At 44.8% G+C, this 24,897-nt stretch overlaps 2 protein-coding genes across 3 annotated transcripts in view; one reads left to right on the top strand and one right to left on the bottom strand.

The window, feature by feature from the left end:
- Window positions 1–12,386, top strand: part of LOC126541551 (ornithine decarboxylase-like) — a 28,402-nt gene extending 16,016 nt beyond the window's left edge. Inside the window, exons 5-11 of one of the 2 annotated variants that reach the window (XM_055076732.2) lie at window positions 231–397; window positions 1,835–1,969; window positions 2,304–2,469; window positions 3,198–3,351; window positions 5,463–5,566; window positions 8,403–8,495; window positions 12,244–12,386. In XM_055076732.2, coding sequence (XP_054932707.1) covers window positions 231–397; window positions 1,835–1,969; window positions 2,304–2,469; window positions 3,198–3,351; window positions 5,463–5,566; window positions 8,403–8,495; window positions 12,244–12,285 — 861 coding nt within the window. In that variant the 3' untranslated portion in view covers window positions 12,286–12,386. Of the gene's footprint in view, window positions 1–230; window positions 398–1,834; window positions 1,970–2,303; window positions 2,470–3,197; window positions 3,352–5,462; window positions 5,567–8,402; window positions 8,868–12,243 lie in introns of those variants that run through there. The other variant, XM_050188356.3, reaches the window with a different exon arrangement.
- The window catches only part of LOC126541447 (endochitinase-like), a 28,532-nt gene continuing 16,003 nt past the window's right edge, over window positions 12,369–24,897 (bottom strand). Inside the window, exons 5-9 of the mRNA XM_050188183.3 lie at window positions 21,664–21,767; window positions 16,559–16,676; window positions 15,325–15,519; window positions 13,563–13,685; window positions 12,369–12,532 (exon numbers count right to left, since the gene is read on the bottom strand). Coding sequence (XP_050044140.1) covers window positions 12,386–12,532; window positions 13,563–13,685; window positions 15,325–15,519; window positions 16,559–16,676; window positions 21,664–21,767 — 687 coding nt within the window. The 3' untranslated portion in view covers window positions 12,369–12,385. The remainder of the gene's footprint in view (window positions 12,533–13,562; window positions 13,686–15,324; window positions 15,520–16,558; window positions 16,677–21,663; window positions 21,768–24,897) is intronic.

Genomic DNA, 24,897 nt, shown 5'->3' with positions numbered 1-24,897 from the left:
GCTGGCGCATCATTATATAGAGGGCAAGCTAGATGCCATTTCCTATTAACGTTGCTGTGTCTTTCAACATTTATATTATTTTGTGATACTTGAGGCGAAATTGTAGTTATAATTTCTTGTTTGGGACTTGTTGTGAACGGGGACGTGGCAGAAGCGCTTTGCTTCGAAAGACAACGTGATCATGCTAGTCTCTGTACAATCGTTCACCTGGTTTGTGTTTCTTTTTTCAGGGTGAGCTGAGTGCTGTGCTAAATATGGGCGTTTCTCCGGATCGCATCGTATACGCCAATACTGTAAAGGGCTCCTCAGACCTTAAGTTCGCTAAGCAACATGGCGTCACGCTTATGACTTTCGATTCCGCAGAAGAGCTGGCTAAGATCGAGAACAAAGACGCAAGGTACAGAAAGGACAACACCATATTATCTGAATATCTTTATCGCGTCCATTCGGTCAGGTTAATGGGGGATAAAGTCCACATGAATCAGCTCTCCTTTTTTTTTCCTTGTCTTTGTGAGCGCTGCACGATCTTATAGCGAAGTTTGCCGCCACAAACGTTGTGACATACGCTGTCTCTGTTACCGCGGAAACGGAAAACCAAGTACATATGGCGCCCCACCAAGAAGACGTCCTTCGATATATGACGTCAGCGACTGTTCTTTCATGTGGACTTTCATGTGGACTTTCATGTGGACAGCCGCGCACATCATATGCAGAAGGACGTCTTCTTGGCGGGGCGCCATATGCACTCGGTTTTCCATTTCTACGATAACAGAGACAGGCTATGTGGCAACGTTTCGGCAGCAAACTTCGCGATTTTATCGTGCAGAGCTCACAAAGACGAGGACAAACAGAAAAAGATGAGCTGGACAGCACATGTTCTTGTTGTGCCTCAAAACATGGCTCGTACCCACGAAGGCATGTCCAGTTCATTTCTCTTCCTTCCCTTCGGTCTTTGTGAGCACTGCGCGAACCGAAAGATGAATGCGTACCAACTTGCTCAATCTACAATATTAAATCGCTATTGAAATAGTCTGTCTTCGATCTTTACCGTTAGCGCTGAGTAACCTAAAGAAAGCAGTATTTCTCTTCACGTTCACGTAATAATCACCATCCGCCATCGATAGGCCTGTCAGAAATCTTCAGAAAGCCAGCGAACACATCAGGGGCTCAAAGCACATAGCTTCTCGTCCCTAAGTGCTCCATGCCGCTGGCAAGCCACCTTCGCTAATAGTGTGTCCAGCACCAGGATTGACTGGATTTATCTCTTACGAACAATTCCAGCCTGTCTTTCTTTCCTTTTTTCTGTCATTTTTTGTGTGTGTGCGTGTGTGTGCCTGAATACGGGTCCATATTCCTCAAAACACACTTATAAAGGTGTCGCTGTCTTCTTGAGTAAGAGAAAAATATTTTCGCGTGCTGCAGTGACTTTTTTTCATTAAAGGTTTAAGAGAGATATCATTGGTTCAACTTAATGTACCAGTGTAATCGCCAATTGCTTTGACCATTTCATTACTTGTAACATTTAATAACTGTCGTCCTAACGTTGCGAAATCGACAGAATTATTAAAACAGAGTAATGGATCAACCTAAGCCCTAGAAGCCGTTCTTTATTATTATTCCTATGCGCACAATGGCAGCCAATGGGTTCGCGTAAGTGCAGGTCTATAATGCGAAACATTACTCGATTACAGAGTAGTGAAGGCAGTGCTACAGTTTAACCCCGCTTCGAATGCGGTCGCCTCAACCATTCTTCAAATGAAATATTGTGACTACATACTCTCAACAACCTCTCAGCCTATGCTCTCAACAACGCATCTGTTTGTTATACCTGCAGGTTGCTACTTCGAATACAGGCCGATGAGACGGGTTCTCAGCATTCATTCAACTCCAAGTTTGGATGTTCTTTCAACGAGGCCAAAAAGATTCTTCAAGAAGCGAGAAATAACGGGACCAATGTTGTCGGCCTATCGTATGTAGCTTTTTCGTGTACATTCATCTCCTCTTGTGTGAATTATGTGAAACTCAAGCTAATAAAGATTACAAAAGTATTCTGGAATTGGCCACCGGCCCAGGTAGACATGAGTTCCAAGTTATTGAACATAGCGAATATTTACTTTAATTCTAAAAAATAAGTTCTTTCATATCATTATCAAGCTAGCCTTGCATTGAAGCTACTATTGCGGCTTTTTTCTCGTGCTTACCCTGTTGTGAATAAATTTGACCCACCTGCATCGACTTACACGTCGCAGCGTGTTTTCTGCTGAAATAAATTCCAACGCCACTACTTTTTTTCCTATACGTAGATTTCACGTAGGCTGTGCATACCAGGACCCGGTAATCTTTACCCGCACAATCGAGCGAGCAAAAGCTATCTTTGACGTGGCGTCGAGCATGGGGAATGAGATGAGTGTGCTTGACGTTGGTGGCGGCTTTCCTGGAGGTTTGCGAATACGTGACAAATTTCTTGAGGTAAGAAGGCGCGCTGATCTTCCGTAACATGTTTTATTTCAGCCTACACCGCATTGATCATTACTCAGATTAGTCGGCCTCAACGGTTATAGAAGCGACTATATGTCAAGAAAAATAGATGCAAGGAGCTTTTTACGACACAATGGCGATATTGGAAGCTATTACTAAAACTGCATAAAGTGAAATAAAGTTGCAGTTCATTGTAGATGGCACTGTAACGCAGGGAGGGAACATATCAAAGAGACTGGAACGACTCAAGCCCACACTATAAGTGCCTAAGTCAATTCTCAATGCATGCTGATTGATTTCGATTGACCAAACACTAGTAACAGTAAGCCTCTCTGTAAGCAACGCTGATCTTATTGAAACTGGCATTAGGCAGGACGTAAATGCCCAAGTCGCGAAATCAGATATTTTTCCATCGAAGAAAACAGCACTAGAAACACGGACGATAAAGGAGGAAGACAAAACGAACGTTTCTTCCTTCCTCGTCCGTGTTTTTAGCGCTGTTTTCTTCGGTGGATTCACACCAACGAACTGGTGTTCAAATCCTTTTAAGATATGTTTTTTTGCTAATCGTCATGCGCAGCATGTGTTTTGAACAATGTGGCCCAGAATTTCTAAAACATTTTCTGAAGTACATTCTATCACATTTACGGACCTTACTGTGGTCGTATAACATTCGGCAGTCTAAATTACCGAAACCTAAATCTTTGTTTGTATCGCAGGTATGCGAAGCCATACGTTTGGCGACCGATTTCCACTTCCCAGAGTCCAGCGGGGTGCAGCTCATTTCCGAGCCTGGACAGTTCTTCATTACGTCTGCCTACGCACTCGTCGTCCAGGTCATAGGAAAGAAGCGCCGCGAGATCGTGACAAACGGTAAGTATATATCCCACTGACAACTTTAGGCATTCGGAAACGTCTCCCAAGCCTTGCAGAACCATGGTTATACATGTCTGCAGCGCATGACCGGGGCACTCTGCTTAGGTTGAGCCGCCTAATAGAGTCCTATGCATTGGCACAGCTTGGTCCTTAACGTGCGCTCTCAGAGGGCAGGCCGCCATTACTTGCGTCTGGCTTCGCGCAACGAAAAGGGTTGGTGCAGTAGGTGATAGCATGTAGTTTAGTTTCAAAGCCAGTTGTCTGGTGAAACGATAGGTAGCGTGGCCTAAATTGCGGTGTTTTGCACAGCTGGCACCGCAGGCTTAGGAGAAAGCTTTTTCCAGCCAACATGGTCCAACAAGCGTCGTGATTTCACTCTGGAGGGAACAACTACCGAGCTTAGGCAGGTAGTACGGAGGCTGTACGCCGCATGAATTTCAACTGATTAAAAGAAAATTTCGCACCCTGATGTAAAGTCTAACGCTGTTTTGCAAACTGAACTAAGAATCAAACATCCTTTCATCTCCATACTAATGGGGTATTCCACTGTAGAAAAAAGCTCACATTTGGGCCGCGAGCTCCGGTCAGTGTTGGCGAGCTTATGACAAGCACAGACTGTGATCTCTATGTTCAGTAGCTACATTTCACGTACAGAGATATTCTTAAATTCGACCAGCGTCGTTCGGGCAAATTATAGAGACTGCTCAGCTGCTGCGTATTACGAATTTAATTACGGAAGTTGTAAAGATTACATTGTTGCATGCGCAATACTTCGAGTTCACGTAATATAAGCGTTACAAAACGCGTGTTTCCTAGAACATTGAAGATAAGTTCGCCATGAGAGTATTCGGGAGAGAAAAAGAGCGAACACTTCTCACTTTACAGAATTCGTGCATCTATACGACGGATAAGACTTTTCGATATTTTTCATCTCACGTTTGGAGGTCACAAGCATGTGTTTTGCCATATGAAATCTGTACCTGCTCTGTGGTGTTTATTTCTCTGTGGGTCCTTGTTTAATCGCATTGTTTCATCTTAATTCTAAAGATGAACCTACTAGCCCTCAACAACACGATGCTACTGCAAGCAAATTGGTTCTGAAGTCGCGAGGTAGAGGAAACCCATATGAAAGGAAAAAATTGTCATCCTCCCGACTGCATCTCGAAACCGCATAAAAACCCGCACAGGTTTCTCAGAAAGAAACCTCCGCAGTTGAATAAAAAACTCTTCCTGGTCAGAGAATGAAACCCGGGACCAACGCCTCTCCGGGGTGGTCGCTGTACCATCCGAGTTAACCAGGAGGCTAGGAGATCGGAAAGTAAGAGAGAACTAATCGACAACTCTGAGCACAGGGACACTGAACATGGCAAAATCTCCCCTTTCATGCGTGTGCTTTCTAGTTTTGTTCTACCTTTTTAAATGGACGCTAAAGACAAATCTTAAGTTGAGCTAACTGTAAAGTCCGCCGTCAAGGTCGGTGAGTGGTGGCGCTGGCTAACACTCCCAGGGTTCTACTAGGACACATAAATACCCAAGAAAGTGGATGGGAAAACGGCGCCGTAGTAGCTCAATTGGTAGAGCATCGCACGCGAAATGCGAAGGTTGTGGTTTCGGTTCCCACCTGCGGCAAGTTGTTTTTTCATCCACTTTATTTTCCATTAATTTATTAATTTATGATTTCTTTGTTTCATTTATTAAGCACAAGTAATTCCCCCTATGTTGTCCTTGGTGTCAGTGTTTGTTGGCTTCTTATGATATGACTGATAAAAGTCGGGCCCCTCGGTTAACCCCCTTTCTTCTGGTTTACTACCTCCGTAGGTGTACGAATAAGGGCACGAAATACGGTTACGATGAAGGTCGCAACGCTGCTGGCGTTTTGGTCGTTGTGGAGGCTGCGCTACATGGTATCATATAGTGTCGGTAACAGTATTGTTAATTGTAGTGATGCTGTCGCATTAAGGATGGCGGTGGCCATGTCGATTGAAACAATTTGTCTTCCTTATCATACGACATTCTCCATGCCTCTTGTTTATGTACGTGTAATTGAAAGAAAATATGTAGCTTCTTAGAGGTGTGCACATAATTTTTTTTTTTTTTTTTTGGCGCAGGAAAGAGCCAATCTCACCAGGTCGTGTTTATCAACGAATCCCGGGACAACTGCATATCACGAAACCTTTATGACTATTTGGACGTGAAAATCTGGCCATTGCAGGTGAGCACACCGTCCCACTCTGTCAGCCTGCATAGGCACTCTGTCCCTTCCGGCTACCATTCGAACTTGATGTGTCTCATCACAATAAGCCCTGCAATGAAATCATTGTACAGGATGAGTTGATACCTATGAAAATGTCGCAAATTCAACCGAGAAACGAAGCATCACTTGCGATAGCAAATAATTAAACACTTATACGAAGTAAGGATAGTAGTTTTATCGGCGGTATAAACTTGTAGACATCCGTTAGCTAGATTAACAAGCATGGTGCCACGCGCATACAGGCAAACATGAACACATCTGACTCGATGACCGCGGACACTCGCTGTCAAAACGCTGGGGTGAGGAAGAGCGGCAGCAGCAGCGAGCGAATTGCCCTTCTTGCTGCCTCTCGCTTCAACCCGAAGTAAGCGACGAGGACATAGTGCACACGAAGCCATTAGCCCTCGGCGCCCATTGACTGTGTACCCATCGCAGACAGCATTCAAGATAAGGCCCACGCGGCCGCGTCCAGCCGCACCATACGCTGCCGTCACCGGCATTGAACGCCCCCCCCCCCCCCTCCCTGCGGCCTTTAACGCAACGTAAGACAGCGCATTTACTCCTCGCCTTCCTCCCTTGCGCGCGCGAGATCGAGCCACCATGATTCTCGCCTCAACCTCGCACGCTTTCACTCGCGCCCGCAGCCATCGGTGCGCAGCCGCGATGTTATCGCAATCGGACATTATACGAAAAAGCACGGCGACGTCGACACCAACAAAAATACGCCTGTAATGGAAACAACATTGCTATAGCATTAAAATAAAGCTGGTTTACATGCGTTCAATCAGTTTATAGCGACGCAACTGTACTGCGCTCGCCCACCAAAACTACGACTTCAATAGGGTGTAGGCAAAACAGAATAGCCATGATCTGTCAGGATTAACGTATAGGCACTACGACGAGAGTCACTTCACATATCGATGGCACATTGACCAAACCCTCCCCTTAACAAATATGCATATTACCGCAAGCTCAAGTTCAAAAGAACTCAGTGCTAACAATGTGACACTCACAATACGCAGCATGGGCCTCTTTAGCGTCTGCGGAGAGCATAGACAGGCCGTGAAACACACTCATCCGCCTTTTTTCGTACGTTAGCTTTTTGTGCAAGTTCAGGGCTATCTCGTTTGCCTCAGCATATCTTCTATTATGCCTCAAACTTTCAAAGCGAGCATCGACCACAGTTATGTCGCTGGAGCGTGGCAAAAATTGGAGGACGCTTAAGCTACGCCTTTAAGAGTGGAACGCCCGAAAGCGTTCAAAGATCCCTGACTGGCTTCTCACGCTTCCCGGCAACTGTAGCTTATGTAACCCTAATGTTTACCTGAAAACGCTGCTGGTGAACGCTATGCACAAAGCCGAGCTTTGACGGTCTTTCTTTTTCCTCCTCCTTCGCCTCCGCCCGTCGCCGCCGCGGATGGATGGATGGATGGATGGATGTTATGAGCGTCCCCTTTGGAATGGGGTGGTGGGTTGCGCCACCAAGCTCTTGCTATTATACTGCCTAATGTACTACCTAGGTTAAACAATAAAAAAAGAAAAAAAAAACACTATGAACTTCCACAACCAAATTTTTTGATCCCGTATTGCGAACTGTGTTATTGTACGTCTCCGTTTTTTGCCGTTTCCCTACTTTTCTTCCACCAATCTTCCTATCGCCTCTTACTAATTGCTACTGCGCACATGTTTACTTTTGTTTGTTCCGCGCATGTAAACATGCGCAGAAGCGAGCGCTATCTGGCGGTCGCAAGGAGCCGAGCGGGGCGCGCCGCTCTGCGAACGGCAAGAAAGCTGGAAAAGGGGTTTGTGCTTCTCTTGCCGCGTAACAGAATTATGTTTCATCGTATAATCAAATTACAATTCGACGCTTTACATCATGTCTGTAGGTTGTGTGTGAGTCTTACTTTATGATTTTTCTGACGCATTTTACTTCGCGAAATTCAATCATGTCATAACGCCAGAGTCCTTCAATGCTTTGGTAACGCCTATGCGCCACGCGGAGGGCCTGCATGATTCGGAACGATGTTTCTCTCACGAGACGCCCGGCGGCGTCGCCCGACACCGAAACTGGATTTTCTGCCCCACGGCGCCCTTAACACTGTCGCCTTAATATAAGGTTCACAGATGCGATGGCGAAGCGAAATACGCAACTTGATTGCACATGCATGAGCAGCCAAGCGCCTCAATGGCTCGAAGTACTAAAACAGAAAAAAAAGAAAGAAAAGAACTCAGTGCCCTTCCACTCTGTGAAGAAGGATGACCAGCGAAGCCGTGTATGTGGGCCCTTTAATGACGAACTTCACCTCCACCGCGGGTCGCCCCGCCATGCACTGCCTTCGGGATCGGCCCACGCATGGGGAGCGCATAATGCCTGCTTCACCCCCGCCGCGGGTCGGCATAGCATTGCACTATCTTCGGGATCGGCCCACGTATGGGGAGTACTTAACGCCTGCTTCACCTCCGCCGAGAGTCGACGCGGCATTGCTCTACCTTCGGGATCGGCCCATGTATGCGGAGAGCTTAACGCCTGCTTCACCTTCGCCATGGGACGGGCAGGTATTGCACTATCTTCGGGATCGGCCCACGTATGGGGAGTACTTAACGCCTGCTTCACCTCCGCCGCAGGTAGGGCTGGTATTGCACTATCTCCGGGATCGGCCCACATATGGGGAGTTATTTTTTTTTTTTTTTTTACGACACGAGAATTTCCTTGGAGGGTAGGGGCATAGAGCTTCGCTGTACAAAAAGAAAGAGAGATATTGTTAAATGCGTTTCTCTTTTTCTTCTCACGCAGGAGCCCTTCGAGAGACCACGCGATGTCCCGACCACGGTGTGGGGAGGCACGTGCAACCCAGTGGACTGCATTGAAAGGAAGCCGCTCTTCCGGGTGAACGTCGGCGAATGGCTGCTCATGGATAACATTGGCGCGTACTCGCTAAGCAGGGCGTCAGGTTTCAACGGCCTGCCGTTTCCGACAGTGCATTACATCGCACCGCACGAGAACGCCAGTGCCGTTCGTCGCATTTTGGATGCTTCTCCCCTGCGCAGCGGCTTCGGCCAGCCAGAGGGTGTGCTCAAGAGAAGCCTCCTGGCGCAATGGCGATGTGAAGCCGCGGGCTGCAATGAGGCCGCTACAATGGCGCCAGCAGCGGCTCTTCCCTGCTGAAGCGACCTGCGCACCTGTACAGGAACAACTGACTTCCATGTATGCGTAGTTGCTGTTCAAACGTATCTATTAAAGCACATTTTCTCATATGGCCATTTTGTAAAGTGTAAAGACGGACCGCCACGCCTGGCTGTGAGCAGTGTAGCCAAACGGTCTTTAGGCTTTCTAACCCACTTTTTCTTCGTTTTCATTTCCCTCTCTGTCTCTCTCTATCGGAAGCACTTAATACTTCGTGCGAATCGGGCGGGACACTCTCTTGCTTACGGCATCAGGCCGATATCACGTGAAGCCAGAACCATGCCTAAATATGTGTCCTGTGTCGAATGGGCTCATCACTGGATGGATTAGCGTTAATGGCTTGTCATCAACGTCTTTAATGACGACAGTTTTACCAACCACCATCCTTAGGACATGAGGGTTTCTCTCCACGCATCGCTAGCATCTGGGCATATACGAACGGGGACAACACATGCAATTAGGGCACAGGTATCCTTGTGCCGTAAGCTACAGTGAAAGAGCCGACTGTCACATCGCAGCGCGACACAAGCTGTCTCTGCAAGGGGCACATGCAGGTTGCTCTGGTTCACAGGTGGTTGATGGCTTTGTATGTCATGGTGCTTTGTTGCTTTGCTCGAAAAGGCGTGTTTGATCCCCGCCAAGGCAACCACATTTCGATACTGGTGTACTGGATACACGTGGAAACAGCATACAGCTACCGCAAATTCTTGAACCCACTTCTCGGGACGTGACAGTTTCTGTCCAAGCATCGCTAACATCAGTGCCTAAATAGTAGAAAAACAAGTGCAATTAAAATAGAGCAGTGGCCTTGCACCGTTACCTTCGTAAACACCAAATGTCACATAGCAATGCGGCAAGCGCTGCCTTCTAGGGGGCGCGCATCACTCACAGGAGCCAAGTGACCTCGGCATGCCGTCCCCGTTGATGGAACGCTTGTTCATGAGTACTTTCTTATCGCAGCGCTATGACCCCATTTCGGCGTGTCTCGTACACCTACGCACTGTCCCTCGCTTGCGCTGCAATTTGCACGCAGCACCTGCGCTGTCATTCTATGAAAACGCTAATGGGCAACCTTGCGAACGCTGACATCTTCTATCAGCTTGTTTTCCTGCATGCAGTAGGCGTAGTTCTCATGTAATCAGGCAAAAATGTTAATAGCGACAACATGGTTCCTGTCAATAAGACACTATTCCAGCGGTTCGTGTCAGAAAATAACATTAAAGGCAGATTGGAGGATCGTTGGCGCGTGCTTACCTTGCAGCGCGGCTTCTAATGGAACTAAGGAAGACCCTAAATCGTAATAATGCTTTCTGAACTGGGCTTCAAAGTTCATTGAATATTACAATAATGTACATGTACCGGTCATGGAGAGCTGTCGAAGGATCCGATGCAATGAGGACATTAGGCGCTGTCCAGAAAGCAAAGAGTCGAAACATTGGTAGTTGGAGGATATATGAGATAAATGAGAAAGAATGCACTGAACTAAAAACACAGCAAAATAACTACCTTGAAACAAACATAACTTTCCCTACCTCAGCGAAAACATCACTATGACAACAGGTGGTGTCCAAAACCGGACATCTCTGACGTGTTTCCTGCTCCCAAAATCCTTCCCGCCACACTTAACCAGTAAAAACGGTTTTTCAACACCCGCATTTTAAATCCAGAGAGCAACACCCTCTAAGTCCTGGATTTGGACACGACCTATGTCTTATGGCTACCACGAGATAAACAATTTCACGAATGAAAAAAAAGCTGCCCGAGTCGGCGAAAGCACGCTTCTAACTTTTCTTGATGTTCCAGATGCACATGGTGACAGAATATATAGCAAGAAATCGTTAAACGTTCTCAAATGCTAACAGGGGCCGCCATTACTACATTATTTTTTTCCTGGGAAATATCACAGGTTGCTGAAAAATGAGAATATATATTCAAGACGACACATGTAAAAAAAAAAGGGGGTTTCTTTAACCATTCAGTCTCTTCTTTATTTTCCGTTGATGGTGAACGTCTTAAAATTCTTTCCTTTAAGTCAACCAGACTGTTCTTGTAGGGTCACTTATTTAATGTGCTAAAACTGCATCTAAATTAGCACTACGAGTTCTTGAACCAAAATATTATATGGAATAGCCATTATCGCAACGTAACGATTCACTCACTCTATAAAAGCGAACCAGCTCCAAAATACTGTGGCGATGATCGTATAGTGTCTATTTAGATAGAATTCGCTCTACGTATATCATACTCTGGCGTTATATCGCTCCACTCGAAACATACAAGTTATTGTGAAATCTTTCATGTTTTTAGAGATTTGAGAAAAACGGGCTATGGGCGTTGCAGATAAGAGCCATATCCATATAAGAACAGTGTCTGTTCCTCTGCCAACATTTTAAACGGAATGTTACATTTGACTCATTGTAAGCCGATTCTTCGAATCGAGGTTGGTGAGGCCGGATTGCAACATTGTTCTATACTAGTCATTCGGCAATAACAAGTGGCTTTTACAACGTGGTTTGAACACAATTCGCAATTTCGTCGAACCATTTTAACTACAATTCGGAGCCTATAGGTTTGACACAAATATAAAGGTAGCTCCAGTACATGAATTATTGTTTTCCTTCTATGTATAAATAAATTGGCACTTGTTTATACTAAGAGCCTGCAGTGACAAGCTTTTGACTCGTACTATTAGTGATGAACTAATACATGATTACTACGGGTAAAATACATGATTACTACGGCCAACCTATCATTTAATTACCTCCACCTGTGGCAACTAAATAGAAATCTGTGACAAATTGCAATGCTTATGCCTAGCACAAAGAACGTTAGTGTTAACCACGATCTACCTGGATTATGTACGCTTTCAGCCAGAATTTTCATGTGTCAGGACCTGCGCATTTAACGTTTAACATTTAAAGGTAGATGAAAGCTGGTTACGAATACAAGGCCAGGGCATTTTCTTCACCTATACATCAGCAAAGCTGGAAAGCCGGCGATGTTTTCTTTATTGTTATTGCGCTTTTTTAAGGGTGTCGCACTTTCTTACGCCTAGCTGTTGTCAACTCCCCAAAGAGCTTTTGACGTTTCTTGGTAGCAAAAGTGAACGATTCACATAGTTTTCTACGAGATTGTTGATCGCAGTTAACTCAAGGTAATCAAACCAGAGTTACAAGGCAAATAAATGATTCTCACCAAAAATACACACGTGTAACGAGTAATGATAATCTGCTCCTTATACATTCTGCAACACTTAGCTCGGCAGCTCAGCAGTTGTGCGGGCTCCTTAAATGTGTTAAGAAAAGAATGAATGCACTGACCGTGCTCCGAACGAACCTATCCACGTCTACGTTGTTTATACGTTACTGTGTCACACGTGTTACAGGAAGCGCACAATAACTGTGGTAAGCTAAGAATACACAACTTTCTTTTTCTTCGACAAATTTTGCAGGACATTCTACTAAGGAGCCACTGTAAAGAGGGTCCACATTGACGGCGGCCGGACGATGGTCATCGCTTCACTGAAGTGAACGCATAGCCTGCACGAAAATTCAGTGATGGCGATTAAAGCGAGCGGTGGCGTAACTGTTTATTCAGGAAGGACGGTAACCTTCCAGCGCCCTTTGTGCGGCCTCCACCAGAGGGTAGCGTATTCCTTGCTGGCAGCTGCCTGCATAGTCGTCCGCCTCCAGCGACCACAAGAAGATTCCGCCGAGCTTGTTCTTCCGCATCCACTCTATCTGTTACGAGTATAATCACAACAATAAACAGAACGATAATTACAATCGATTATTATTACCTGATAAACGGCTGTAAACAGCTATATAGAAAGGGAGGACTTGTCAGAGATATAAAGATCACAGTTCGGATAATTTCGTGCTTTACAAGAACGAAGGGTGGGCTTACGACTCGTTTTGAAGAAGTCTCTGCTTGTAACAAAATTTAACTGTGCTTACGAGAGCATTGGTACCCCTGACGGGCGGATTGTGCTTGCGTTTAAGCAGAGTAAACGTTAAATGTTCTGACGTGTAACAAAAACGCATCGCCTGCGTTAAAATTCACCGAAATCAGTGCACACGTGTGTTTTGAATTCCTCCGTCCCTCAAATGCGGCCTTCTCGACCGCAAATCAAACACGGGACCTCGTGCTCGGGAACTGAATTCCATCTCATGCTGCTCTTAATTTGGACTGTGTACTGACTGAGAAAAAATAAAGTTGTGTTTCTCGAAAAGTTTTGTGGCGCCACGGCAGTATAAACGTGTCTCATTTAAGTACTAATGCACCTGTTGGTTATTATGTTACGCTATTACGTTGCGCCACGAACAGGACATTGACTTTAAATATCGACACTATAATAGATACGTACACAATTCGCAGTTAATTACTTTTCAGTTGAAGAGAAATTCACATACGAAGACGGCTGCACGGGTTTCCACAGGTCTTCTCAATGATTCCCATAACCACGTCTTCAAATCTTTATTGGGCCCCCTTTCGGTATGAGAACGCCCACAATCAGCAGAGTACATGGCCGGGGGACATTTATACCCGTTGAAGGGACACTAAAGAAAAACAGTGAATCAGTTCGGAGTGATAAAATAGTTTTTCAAAACTCGTTTCGTTAATTTCACGAGAGTCGACTAATTAAAAGAGATAATGAAGCCCAAAGTTCCATCTGCCTTCTGCAAACGAGGCGCATGCAGAAAGAAAAGGCCTCTTCATCAGCTAAGCCTACGGTTCAATGTTGCCATCTCTCACGGTGGGTCTGTATACCTTGTATTTAACGCTGTCTCTGTCCTCGTAGCTGATCCACTGGTCCTGGTAGTGAATGTAAGGAGTCGCCGCGAAGTTCACCCATTGTCTTGGCCAGTGGAAGTATACGACACGTCGGCATGTCTGAAAAATAAGTTAACCATCGAGTACATTATACAGCGGTTAAATAGCATGTGATCATGGCATTGCGGCCACAGTGCAGGGCATTTAAAATACGCAGCCGTCGCTTGGTTCTGCCACGCTGAGGAGTATACTCGTAGAATTCCGCGTTGCCCGATCTTCCACATTACACCATGCTCATCATAATGAAAAAGTTTAAAAATACATATCGTTACCATTATGAAGAACAGCGGCAGGGCGAACACATTCGTAAAGCCAACCAGTGGAGGATGGCATACAAGCTAAAGAATACGGGGCCACAGGAAAAAACTTTTCTGCTCCCTCTGTGCTCCGAACATATTGACCCTTACATGTGCCGAAATAATAATATAAAATGGTTCCTTATTCAAAGGAAGCTTTAGCCTAGAAACATTATGCTGCACAACTGAGAATACAACAACGCTTTTTCTGTACTGACACTAAAATAACGCAGGTAAAATTCGATTCACTTAAAAACTAAATTTAGATCTGTTGACTGGTGGTGCTAGAGTTTCATTTAAGATCAGGAACTCTACTACAAGAAGTGGCAAAGCTATTTGCAAGACTCAATTTCTGTAGAACAACTGGCATTTTGCAATTTTAGTTTATGTTCCCAGCGAGAAACTACAGCGCTAGTTGCAAACGGTAGTGGAAATTTGTCACATTTTGCAGCTCGGGTCTAGTGCTTCTTCAGGAGCTCAGCATTTACGCCAAAGCTCTGCATCTGTGCTTTGCTCTGTACGAGCGTTTACCCGGAAAGAACTAAAGTATTTCTTCTATTTCGAGAGTAAAAACACAATCCTTTGTTTCAACATCGGTCCATTCTTTAACGCAAACCAAGTGTGTTCCCATGCCACTCCATTTTAGTGCTCTTTTGTTCTTGGTTTTCTTTTATTTCTGCGCCAGCAGTGTACCTTGGTCTCACGTATGTTTAGGTAATAGTTTAGAGCTGACAGCTATAATTCATTTGACAGAAGTGCTCGACCTATGCCCAGGCAAACGCCTCGAGTTACAGCCTCATCAGCCAATCAGCAATGGTGGGAACCTAAATTTGCGGTGACGTGACGTGCTAGGGGCCATAACAACATTACAATTTACCGCGATATGTGAGGCCTCTTACGCTCTGGCGTTGCTCATACAAGCTACCACGAAAGAAAGAAAGAAAGAAAGAAAGAAAGAGAAAGAAAGAAAGAAAGAAAGAAAAAAAGAAAGACAGAAAGAAAGAAAGAAGGAAAGAAAGAAATTAGGCAAGTAAAAAGAGCAAGGCGATGTACATCGCAAAACCTACAGTATTTAATGATGTACAATCGTCACAATCAACTAGAATGCTAGATGTATTTGCTATCGATAAAAATATCGAATCAAAACTGCGGATGCTCTGCATATTGTTGTCTGTGAGCTCAGTAGCTCTCCTCGCACTCCCGCACATTTTATCCCGTGGCAGACGTCATACTTTCCTTATCTGTGAGGGCATGGGAGACTGGTTGACCAGATTGCACTAAACACACACGCACTACCCAGTAATTTGTAGTATCGAAAAGTGTTGGGTATAGTTTCAACATTGTGCGCACTCTAACGTGCCTTCAATATTTAATCACGCAAAAAAAGCACCCTTGGCGCTCACCTCAATGTAATTCATGTATCCGTCCACCTTGGTAAAGTTTGCACCATAACCGAGTGGGTGGGACTTCTTGAGGCTTTCGTCGAGGCCGTGCTTGTTCTGGTTGTCGAGCGTGTAAGAGCGCCCGTAGGTGGGGATTCCCGGTATTATCTGGTTCTTCTGTAAACCGGCTCGGGTCCAGTGATACACACAGCCTTCCTGCGAACGAAAATGCAGCGGCAAGGACTTGTGTTTTCTCCAAGTGGTTTTGGCGGTGCCAGTGTGAAAGAAGAGAACGACCCACTAGTGGCGGAGGAGGCATATAGAGGCAAGCGAAAATGCCGAAAAGCGATAGGGTTCGTGAGGGTAATTAAACCGTGTCATGGTTTGATGTCTGCAATGATCTCTCTCCATCTTTTAGTTGTTGAAATGGAGCTACGCTAGACGTATCGGCTGTCGTTTAGAAACAGCCTAGTCAAATTTACTGCACATTCATATCGTTTTCTGTGACGTTTTCTGTGCTTGTGCCTTGTCTGCGGTACACTTCGTAAGCAAAGTGATTTTACAATTGATTCATTGACATACGACATAGGTCCACTTCAAATTCCCTTTGACGACGTTTGGCTCAAGAAGGCTAAGAAGGGACGTTGTATAAAAGTTTCCAAAATTTCACTTCCGCAGCGGACGCATAAGAAGGCATCGTTGCTGGAATCACTTTCTAATCTGCTTGGAAAACATGATTGAACATTTCAGCACAAGGCCAAGTGAACGAGACGCGTTCTTCACAATGGTTTCCGTGCTTTCCTGCAAAGTACCTTCCTCCCGGCTTTTTCTAGGGCCTCAGTTATAAGTTTGAGTAAAGAGGAGGAGCAAGGATAAAGAGAAGGAGGGGGGGAGTTTACTAAAGGAGATGCCCTGGTTCATTGCTATTTCCTGTTTTTCTTTTTTATCCTTGCTGGTACACACTCAATTCGAAGCGTTGCGCAGTTTGAAAACGTATAACAACGGTTCTTCTTGAAATTAATGTCAACACCGCGTTGTGATTCTGTGCCACCTCAGAGAGTATTGCACGACTTATTGCTCACATAGGTGAAAGTGGAATACCGACGTTTATTTTTTATTGTGCAATAGAGGAACGAGTAAGTTGTTTTTGTTACAATATACTTCGAGCAAAAGGTCAATGCTTGTCAGATTGTGTTGCAATATTACTGAAACTAAAGGGTTGGTATTGAAATCAAACGTCTTCTTCGCTACGTACTGTATCAATGTGGGTACGTCGCCCGTTTTCGTACTGTAGAACTCCGCTAGTGATCCTTGTCTTGGACAGGTCGTCCAACTTGTAGTCGAACGTCATCAGGAAAAAGTAGTCTATGTAGCTGCATGAAGACATGAAACACTGAGATAGCGATCATCACACGTAGAACGACTGAGCTGCATAAGCAGAAAAGGCAGAAATCGGAAATTTGCGCGGTGCCGCTCACATTACAAATAATAACGCTCGTCAAGGAGTTAAGCTCAGACTTCTTCACTTTGGAAAAAAGCGCCCATAGCCTCTCTTTCTTTTTTTTTTTCGGCTAGTCCGTTGCTCTTGAATATGTGGTACATACAACATACAGTTGCCACATATATCACATAACAATATACAACGTATAGTTATAATAAAGTAGCGTTATCACATACAAGTCAAAATAACAACACCAGATTACAAACACGCCCTTGAAGCGCAGTTTGCCGGTGTACCGATAAACATTCTGCTGAAATCCGTAAGGTGAAAGGGTTTCAGTAAACACAATTTGATCTCCTAGTTGCTCTAGCAAAACAAGAGAAGAGGAAACCCACATCAGTTCTTTTAAAAAGGAGCATTATATAGTCTACAAAAAAGGTGTCCTTGTCCGTGAGCCCAACACAGAGACCACCAGGATACCAGAAACCTCGCTATACTAGTCTGCTTGCGTCCTAATACATAGGCAGTGTGTTGATGATATAGTCGTGTAGTCTCTCTTTATTGTCCGCTTCGCCTGTAGATTCTCGTGTCTTCGAAACATGTTGCAGCGGATTACCTGCCGTAAAAATTGGCAGACGTCCTCCGGTTTTGCACTGAACCTTTTCGATGTCACGCTGAGGTCATCAAGCTTAGGTCCCTTAACGGCTGCTCAACTCGTCGGAAGCGCTCGTACCTATTTACCGGTATATACCCTGGTCTGTACCCCAACTAACCGATGTTATCTTGTGTGGCTGCAAAAGTGACCTTCAGAGACCACACAACGAAATTTTTTCAGTGTCCAGTTACCTGATCAGAAGTCCAATAAGCAGCCTTGGACGAATCCGGGGGTCATCTTTACCGATCACGACAATCGGTGACTCTTTGTATGCATTATAGAAAATGCTTTAAAAAACGAGCCACCGATATCGCCAGCTTGATCTTGGGATAACGACAAGGCCATCGATCACCATCTGCTTTTCGAGTGCCCCAGACACGCGACGCATCGACACCAGCTACAGCAAGGGCTACGCTCAACTGATTCTCACCGACTGTTCTCACTCGCAATATTGCCGGTACCTTGGGCGTCGAAAACAGCTTCAAGCACTGAACGCACTGGAACATTTTTTTTTTTTTTTTTTTTGCGAAGAGACAGACATTCTTAAAGAGTACTAGATGCCGCACCGCATACTAAGTAACCACAGAGTAAGCACAAACAGCTTGGATTGCTTGTATTTATATGCACTTGTATATTATATGTGGAATAATTTTTTTTTAATATGTGAGGAAGCTTCCTTTTGACTTTCGTATCTCTTTGTGTGCATTATTTCATCAGTGCGGCTTATCATCTGTGCCTAATTTCTCGAAAGCCGATGACACTGGTATAATTGGTTATCTCTCATACTCCTTAGATCGTTTCAGTATTGAGTCTGACGCCAAGGTAATGTGGGCTAAATTTAGAGCTATTGTCTTCCATTCCAATGACAGCCTTCATACCAGCTACAAAGAAAAAGTCAAACAAACGGAACTCATGGATTACTCGCGAGATCATCCACCTTAAGTGAAGTCGCGAAAGACAGAAAACGAAAACAAATGGTCGCGAAATATCAAGCATGTCAGTGATATTTCGAAACATGCTAACGGATGCCAAAAATACATATCACGCAGAAACGCTACCAAATTTCATGAAATCATCCCTGCGACGTTTTTGACTCTGCTTATAGGGAAGTGATAGCAAAGCTCGCAGCGTAGTCGTAAACAATGCGCTTGTGACTGACCCCGCGGTGATATTGCCATGCTTTAATTCATATTTTCAGTCAGTTTTTACTGCTTCAGATCAAGTTGGTTCATTGCCCATTCCTCAATATCAGTACCATTGCGCGCCAATGCCTGACGTAACAGTACCGTACGAAGGAATTATGTCTGTTATTTTAGACATGCATGAAGAAAAAAATCTGTTGGCCCGGATAAAATACTGAACGCATTTTTACGAAACTATGCGGAAGGGGTAGCCCCGCCCCTCCCCCCCCTCCCCCACTAATTGGAAATAATATTTACTGCATCAATGGCTCAAAAGCAACTTCCGGACGATTGCCTAGTGACGAAAGTAACCCCAGTACATAAAACAGGTGACAAGCAGCAAATTGAAAATTATCGTCCCATATCTCGAACTATAAGGAACTGGAACGCCCTGCCATCACCGGTTATGCAGTGCACCTCTGCTGAAACCTTTGAAAAATGCATAATGACGTCATTACAAACCTGAATATTTCTCTTTGCTTCCATGCCTTACATATATAATTTTTTAATCAACTAGTACATATACCACGCATTATATGTTTTATGAATTCGGGAGTGTTTTTCATGAATTATAAAAGTGATTGCCAAAGTGTTATATTACTGGTGGAATTATTAGTTTGTCTGTTTTCTATCAATGTCACGCTATTGATGTAATTTCGAAATTATTTGCCGGAGTGCTACACTATGGCACAAAATCTGTTTTCTATGACTGACACTTCGATTATATAATTTACTGTTGTAACACCCAGCTCGTATTTTTTAACTACTGCTCAAATTATGCATTTTACCCGTTTTCTATGACTGACACCTAATCGATGTAATTTACTGCTGTAACACCCCGTTTATATGTTTCACAGCTGATCATTATTGTAAAACCCAGTTTCTTATTTGTAATGCATTTAATCCTACTCTGTAACGGGCCTTATGGCCAACAGAATCTTAAATCAATATCTGTGCAGCTGCTCATCCCAGACTGCACCGCGGCCTTGTGTATGTTTTTTTAACGCTGCATACGCGTATATGACAAACTGAGTGTGGTACAACCTGTCCTTCCCTTTTATCGCGATATGTTTATGTGTATAAGACTGTGCCGTAGATATTTGGCCCTATGACGGGGTTTCCTTTCACAATATTCTTCTAATTAATATTATTGTTACTCCTACGCGAAGAGGAGTAGCTACAATCATTACAGGAGGACACCTCTTTCTTTTACTTTCATTTCAATAAAAAATAACATCGGCGGCTTTCCGGCGGCACCGAGATTTGAACTTGGGGCAGGTAGGCAACTTAGGCCACGTGTGTTCAATTGTTATGATGTTATTGTATTACAGCCGCTCGGGTGTATGTACAATGTGGTCCTAACTTCATTGACTCTTTCTCCGGTGCATCGCCGAGCAGACGTAGCAGGGGTTTTTCCACATCGCTGAAGCATGAAGAGGGAAAGCCGAAAGAACAGCCGTGATGTTAGCGCGGAGGTAGTTGCAGAGGAAACACTCGGGTAGTGACGCCGGTTTACATGTCGAAAATGGGGTTCACATCGATAGCTTACTGCGGGCCCAAAGGGCACACCTCAACGTTTCTATCTGGAGACGCAACTGATCTTACTTTTACAAGGAACGTAGAAAGCTTAAATCTCAAGCGTTATGGTTCGCGTCTGTCCGTACATATAGACACTTGCACAATGCTAACTGCACTGCGAGACCAACCGTGTCTCGCTATTGAGAAAGCGATGGAAACAGTCTGGAACATGTATGTGCGTGATAGTGAACCAGTAACGATCATTGCCTTCATGAATAAGGGAAACTAATTCATTCTCGTTAGTTGTTTCATAACGAATAGTGTCGCCACATGCATGACATCAACATAGCATCTAACTAAAATAGGCACGGTATTTCTAGAATGTTACATTCTAGCTACGATGACGTAAAATCACATGACGTCTACAGATTTAGCCTAACACAAGCATCTACATCAGAAAAGCTTCACGTCTACCAATTCCTACAGTGCTTGAGACCTGCCATTTTTTTTAGCTATTTATGAAGCGTTCTGGCACACAGGTAGGTGGATGAAAATCTGTAACTTGGTGCCCTCATTAAAATAATGGGTAACTACTATTTCTCCTCTCCTAGTCGTAAAAAGATAGTGTGGCACTGTCTATAACACCACGTTTGTTTCTAAAAAATTCTGGGGTTTAACGGGCCAAAAACACTTTCTGATTATGAGGCACGCCGTAGTGGAGGACTCCGGAAATTTCGACCACCTGGGCTTCTTTAACGTGCACCTAAATCTAAATACACGGGTGTTTTCCCACTTCGTCCCCATCGAAATGCGGCCGCCGCGACCGGGATTCAATCCCGCGATCTCGTGCTCAGCGGCCCAACACCATAGCCACTGAGCAACCACGGCGGGTATTTTTGGATTTCTTTACCAATTTTGTACTTGATGCCTAATCACGTGCTTCCAGCTTCCGTTCTTTTTTAATCATATTTGGCGCGTTTACTGTGTGAATCTCTTTTGTTATGTGTGTCTTGCTGGCATCCCTACAATAGATACCCTGTGGTCTACAAAAAAAGTCAGTACAAAACAGACTACATGGAGGAGTGCACACAAGTCAATCCAACGTGTAGGCTTCCTATCCGCTCAGCCGCAATATGGTTGTAAATGACCAATGCACGCTTGCGAAATTCACTGTCTTCTACTCTGCGCCTAAATATTAAAAAAAAAACATTCCATAACGAACCGCAATCGCATTACCTGCGTCGTGTCTAGCGAAAAGAGAAATACATTTACGTGGGAACCGATGGCTGACGCTGCATCGAGTTCAAGCTTTGTTTCAACCTGTAAGTGGGGCTTAGGATGATCATCCCGGCTACTGTTATCCCGAGCTCCAAAACAAACGTGTACGGCCTTGATAAGGAACTGGCCCCCCAACGATCAATCAATTGTGCAGCTGGTTTACACCGGCTCCTACGGCCCACCTCAGCGGGAAAAACGATCGTACCGCGTCAGAAAATTATCAACAGCGAGTTTCACAATAAACTGCATACGCGAAAGCATTCCGAAGTCTAAATGGTTATAGTTACCGGGCCAGTTCACTCTTCTGCACATGGTCACACTTGGAATCGCGGCAGGCCGGAAGCTGCATCGTCAGCAGGACATCGTTGTCGGCTACCTCCAGCCGGAATTTCTGTCAGAAGAAGACCCAGACATGCAGCATGTTTTGTGAAAGAATTACATGACATTCAGCACAACTTCCACACTCGTCCTCTCGCTGGTTTTTCATGAGTTTTAGCGTCCCATAGCAACACTGGGCCTGCTGTAGACGTGGTACCACATTGAAGGGGTTCGCGTTAATCTTGAAAACCCGGGGTTCTTTAACATGCACCCAAATATAAGCAGACGAGCGTTTCTTTGTACTTCAGCCTCATTTAGGTGCGGCCGCAATTCTACCCCGGCCATGACCTCGTACACAGCAGCAGGCCGGATCGTCCCGTAGACTTCAAAGCCTGGTGTGACATTACAAGGTGCTTTTAAAGGCAGTACCTGAAGCCTACGAGCACGTTTACAATCGCAACAGCAATCTAAAGCATTCAGTAGCATGTTTATTATATTTTAGTGAAAGCAGCTGCTGGCTGGGAAGAAGCTAAGGAAATGTGGGTCCCGCTCCCTTTGCTACAGCAACGCGCATCAGAGAGGTGAATTGGTATAACAACTTAATGTTGTGGAAACATTATAACCTTGAATTGCTGCATCGAGTCGCTGTATATAAGAGCAAGCGCTGAACCTTTAAACCATCCCTTAACACCTATAAATGCAGGTTAACTTTTTTTAGTCGTAAACGCACTAGCTCAGTTTCCGCTATTGGTTTCGTAATACCATAATTTGTAATTTTTCATTGTACAAAAATTTGGGCGTCCAACTTGCACCGTATCTTTCCTGGGGTACGCATGTAGCGACCACCGCTTTTAAAGCTTCCAAGTCTCTTTGTTATCTGCGTAGAAACTTACGTCGCACCATCTAATGCACTGAAATTAGCATACTTAGCCTAGGTTCGCCCGCAGCTAGAATTCGCTTCATCCACGTGGTCACCATATCAGGAGTACCTCATCAGCATGTTGGAAGCTACTCAGAACAACCAGATTCATCTCACGTAACTACGACCATCTTTCTAGCATTACCGGAATTACCGGAAAAAAATACATTTTACTTCAATCGTTGGAAACTCGCAGCGTGATCGCTCTTCTCTGTCTGCTTCACAGGTATATTTACATCAATAAATATCACCGTGTGCCGATTCATGCGGCTGTGCGCACGTGACGATACCTTAACCGCACGCTCAGTTTCATGCAGATACGTGGTCAAACCCAGGCGTATAACTCATCATCACTGCCTCGCACCATTGCACATTGGAACAGTCTTCTGGACCACACTGCATCCAACGTCAAACGTTTTGTGATAACCTGAATAGGCTTTTTGGTAACATTGTATAAAGATGTTCCACTGTACTATGTGTAACCTTTGTTTTGTCACCTTTTTATTTCACGCTAACTTCTTTTCGGTTCTGCAGAAACTGTTACCCTCTTACTCAATGCCCTTCAATGGGCATGAAAGCCGTTGTGAATAGATAAGTAAAGAAATATACTGTAGGATTTCTCTCTTTTTTTTTTTACCTAGAGCATCTTTAGAATCGGTCACAGGGGTTCGTTTGTTAAAACCGCATGTCATGAAAACGTGTAACAGCGTTAGCGCTTATACCTTTGCAACCGTATTGGCCACGCGTCATATTTTTGTATCGTTGTGTAGAGAAAACAATCCATTATTCGATCATTCATGTGTCGTGAGCACAAACGGCGCCGTTATTGCACGCGCATGACCCGACTGGAGCGAAATGGAGCCCACCCCTCGGCGTTCACAGTGGCATCGCTCGACAGTGCGCATCTCGATTGCAGTGGAAGCGACCGCGTTCAAAAGACCTCAGTCATAGTAGGTATAATCCATCAAACTCGAACCTGTGCTCATCAGGCGTTATAACATGTTCAAGTTTGAAAAGTTTTTGCCAGACGCGTGGTCGCGGTTATAGCCCCCACGCGTTCGACACACAGGGTCCCTAAATGGCGTGAATAAACTCGGGCAGCAAGAGAGAAGGATTCCGATTCGCACCCGCCATATTTGACCACGGCGGGCGCACTACGAATAGAACGAGGGAACGATTGCAAGATTACATCGCAGAACCTAAACTAGCTGTGTCATAAGTTAAACGTATAAGATTTTTAATGCGTGAATTGATGTCACGCGATTTATATTGGTATCGGTGTGCAGAGGAAAGAAGTCATTATTGATCATTCATGTGTCGCGTGCAAAGATGACGCCCTTGTCGTGCGCACGTGACCAAATCGGAGATAGCCTCCCGCGTGGCGTTCAGAGAAGCGTAGTTAGTACGTTTGTGCAACCCAGTAGCAACGGTCGCATTTGAGAGAGCTCGCTATGCTATAGTAGGCGTCTTTTATCAAACTCAACTGGTGCTTTTCAGTAGCTGTAAGGCCTACAATTGTGCACTCCGTTGCAGAAATTTCACGCTTGCTCTGCTATGGGCACCCTGTGTTCCACACGTATGGTGCAGATGGGGCGAGAAAGAAACTACCATCTACGACCCCGGAGGGCTCGAGCGTCAAGGTGCAGTCTCGGGCACCACCAGTAGGGAGGTCATCTTTTTGTCCTAGAGGCCAAACACTGTCATCAATACAAACAGGTCCGCTACGAAAAGTGAGAAAGCACGATTGCCAACTTAAACCGTAACGTGCCATCTAGCTGTAACATAAGTTAATTATGTAAGCGGTACCTCGTGTGCCTTGTATGTTTGGTTACGTCAGTTCTGCACTCTAGGACCCATACACCGTCTGCTGTACGTCTGCCTGTACGTACCAGGCTGCTGCGGCGTCCCTGATTAAGCCTACCCATTTTTCTTTCTGTACTTGCCTTATTTTAAAGAAACATTGCCGTGCCGCTTTCTGACACCTGGCTGGTAAGTTAAATTTCGTTTAGCGGCTTTCGCTAGTTGCATATTCCGAGCGATAAAAAAGGTAAAAACAGTTAAGGTCTTTCCGCCCTGCGAAGGTGGATGACCAGCGGAGCTGTAAACATCGTGGTAACCAAACTTATGGTAAATACTTCATTGCATCACTCATTGTCATTTAGTAACGATGGTCACAATGGCTTTATGGTCGTTATGGTATACACTGATCGGCGTACTCGCAACTGCAGATACATTCTTTGATAATGTCAAAACGACGCACGTACGCGGCTGGTGCGGATGGTTG

This window comes from Dermacentor andersoni, chromosome 2 (genome assembly GCF_023375885.2).
Source record: "Dermacentor andersoni chromosome 2, qqDerAnde1_hic_scaffold, whole genome shotgun sequence".
NCBI classification, from domain to species: Eukaryota; Metazoa; Arthropoda; class Arachnida; order Ixodida; family Ixodidae; genus Dermacentor; species Dermacentor andersoni.
The sequence above is the reverse complement of the archived record's forward strand: the minus strand, read 5'-3'. Positions and strand labels throughout refer to the sequence as shown.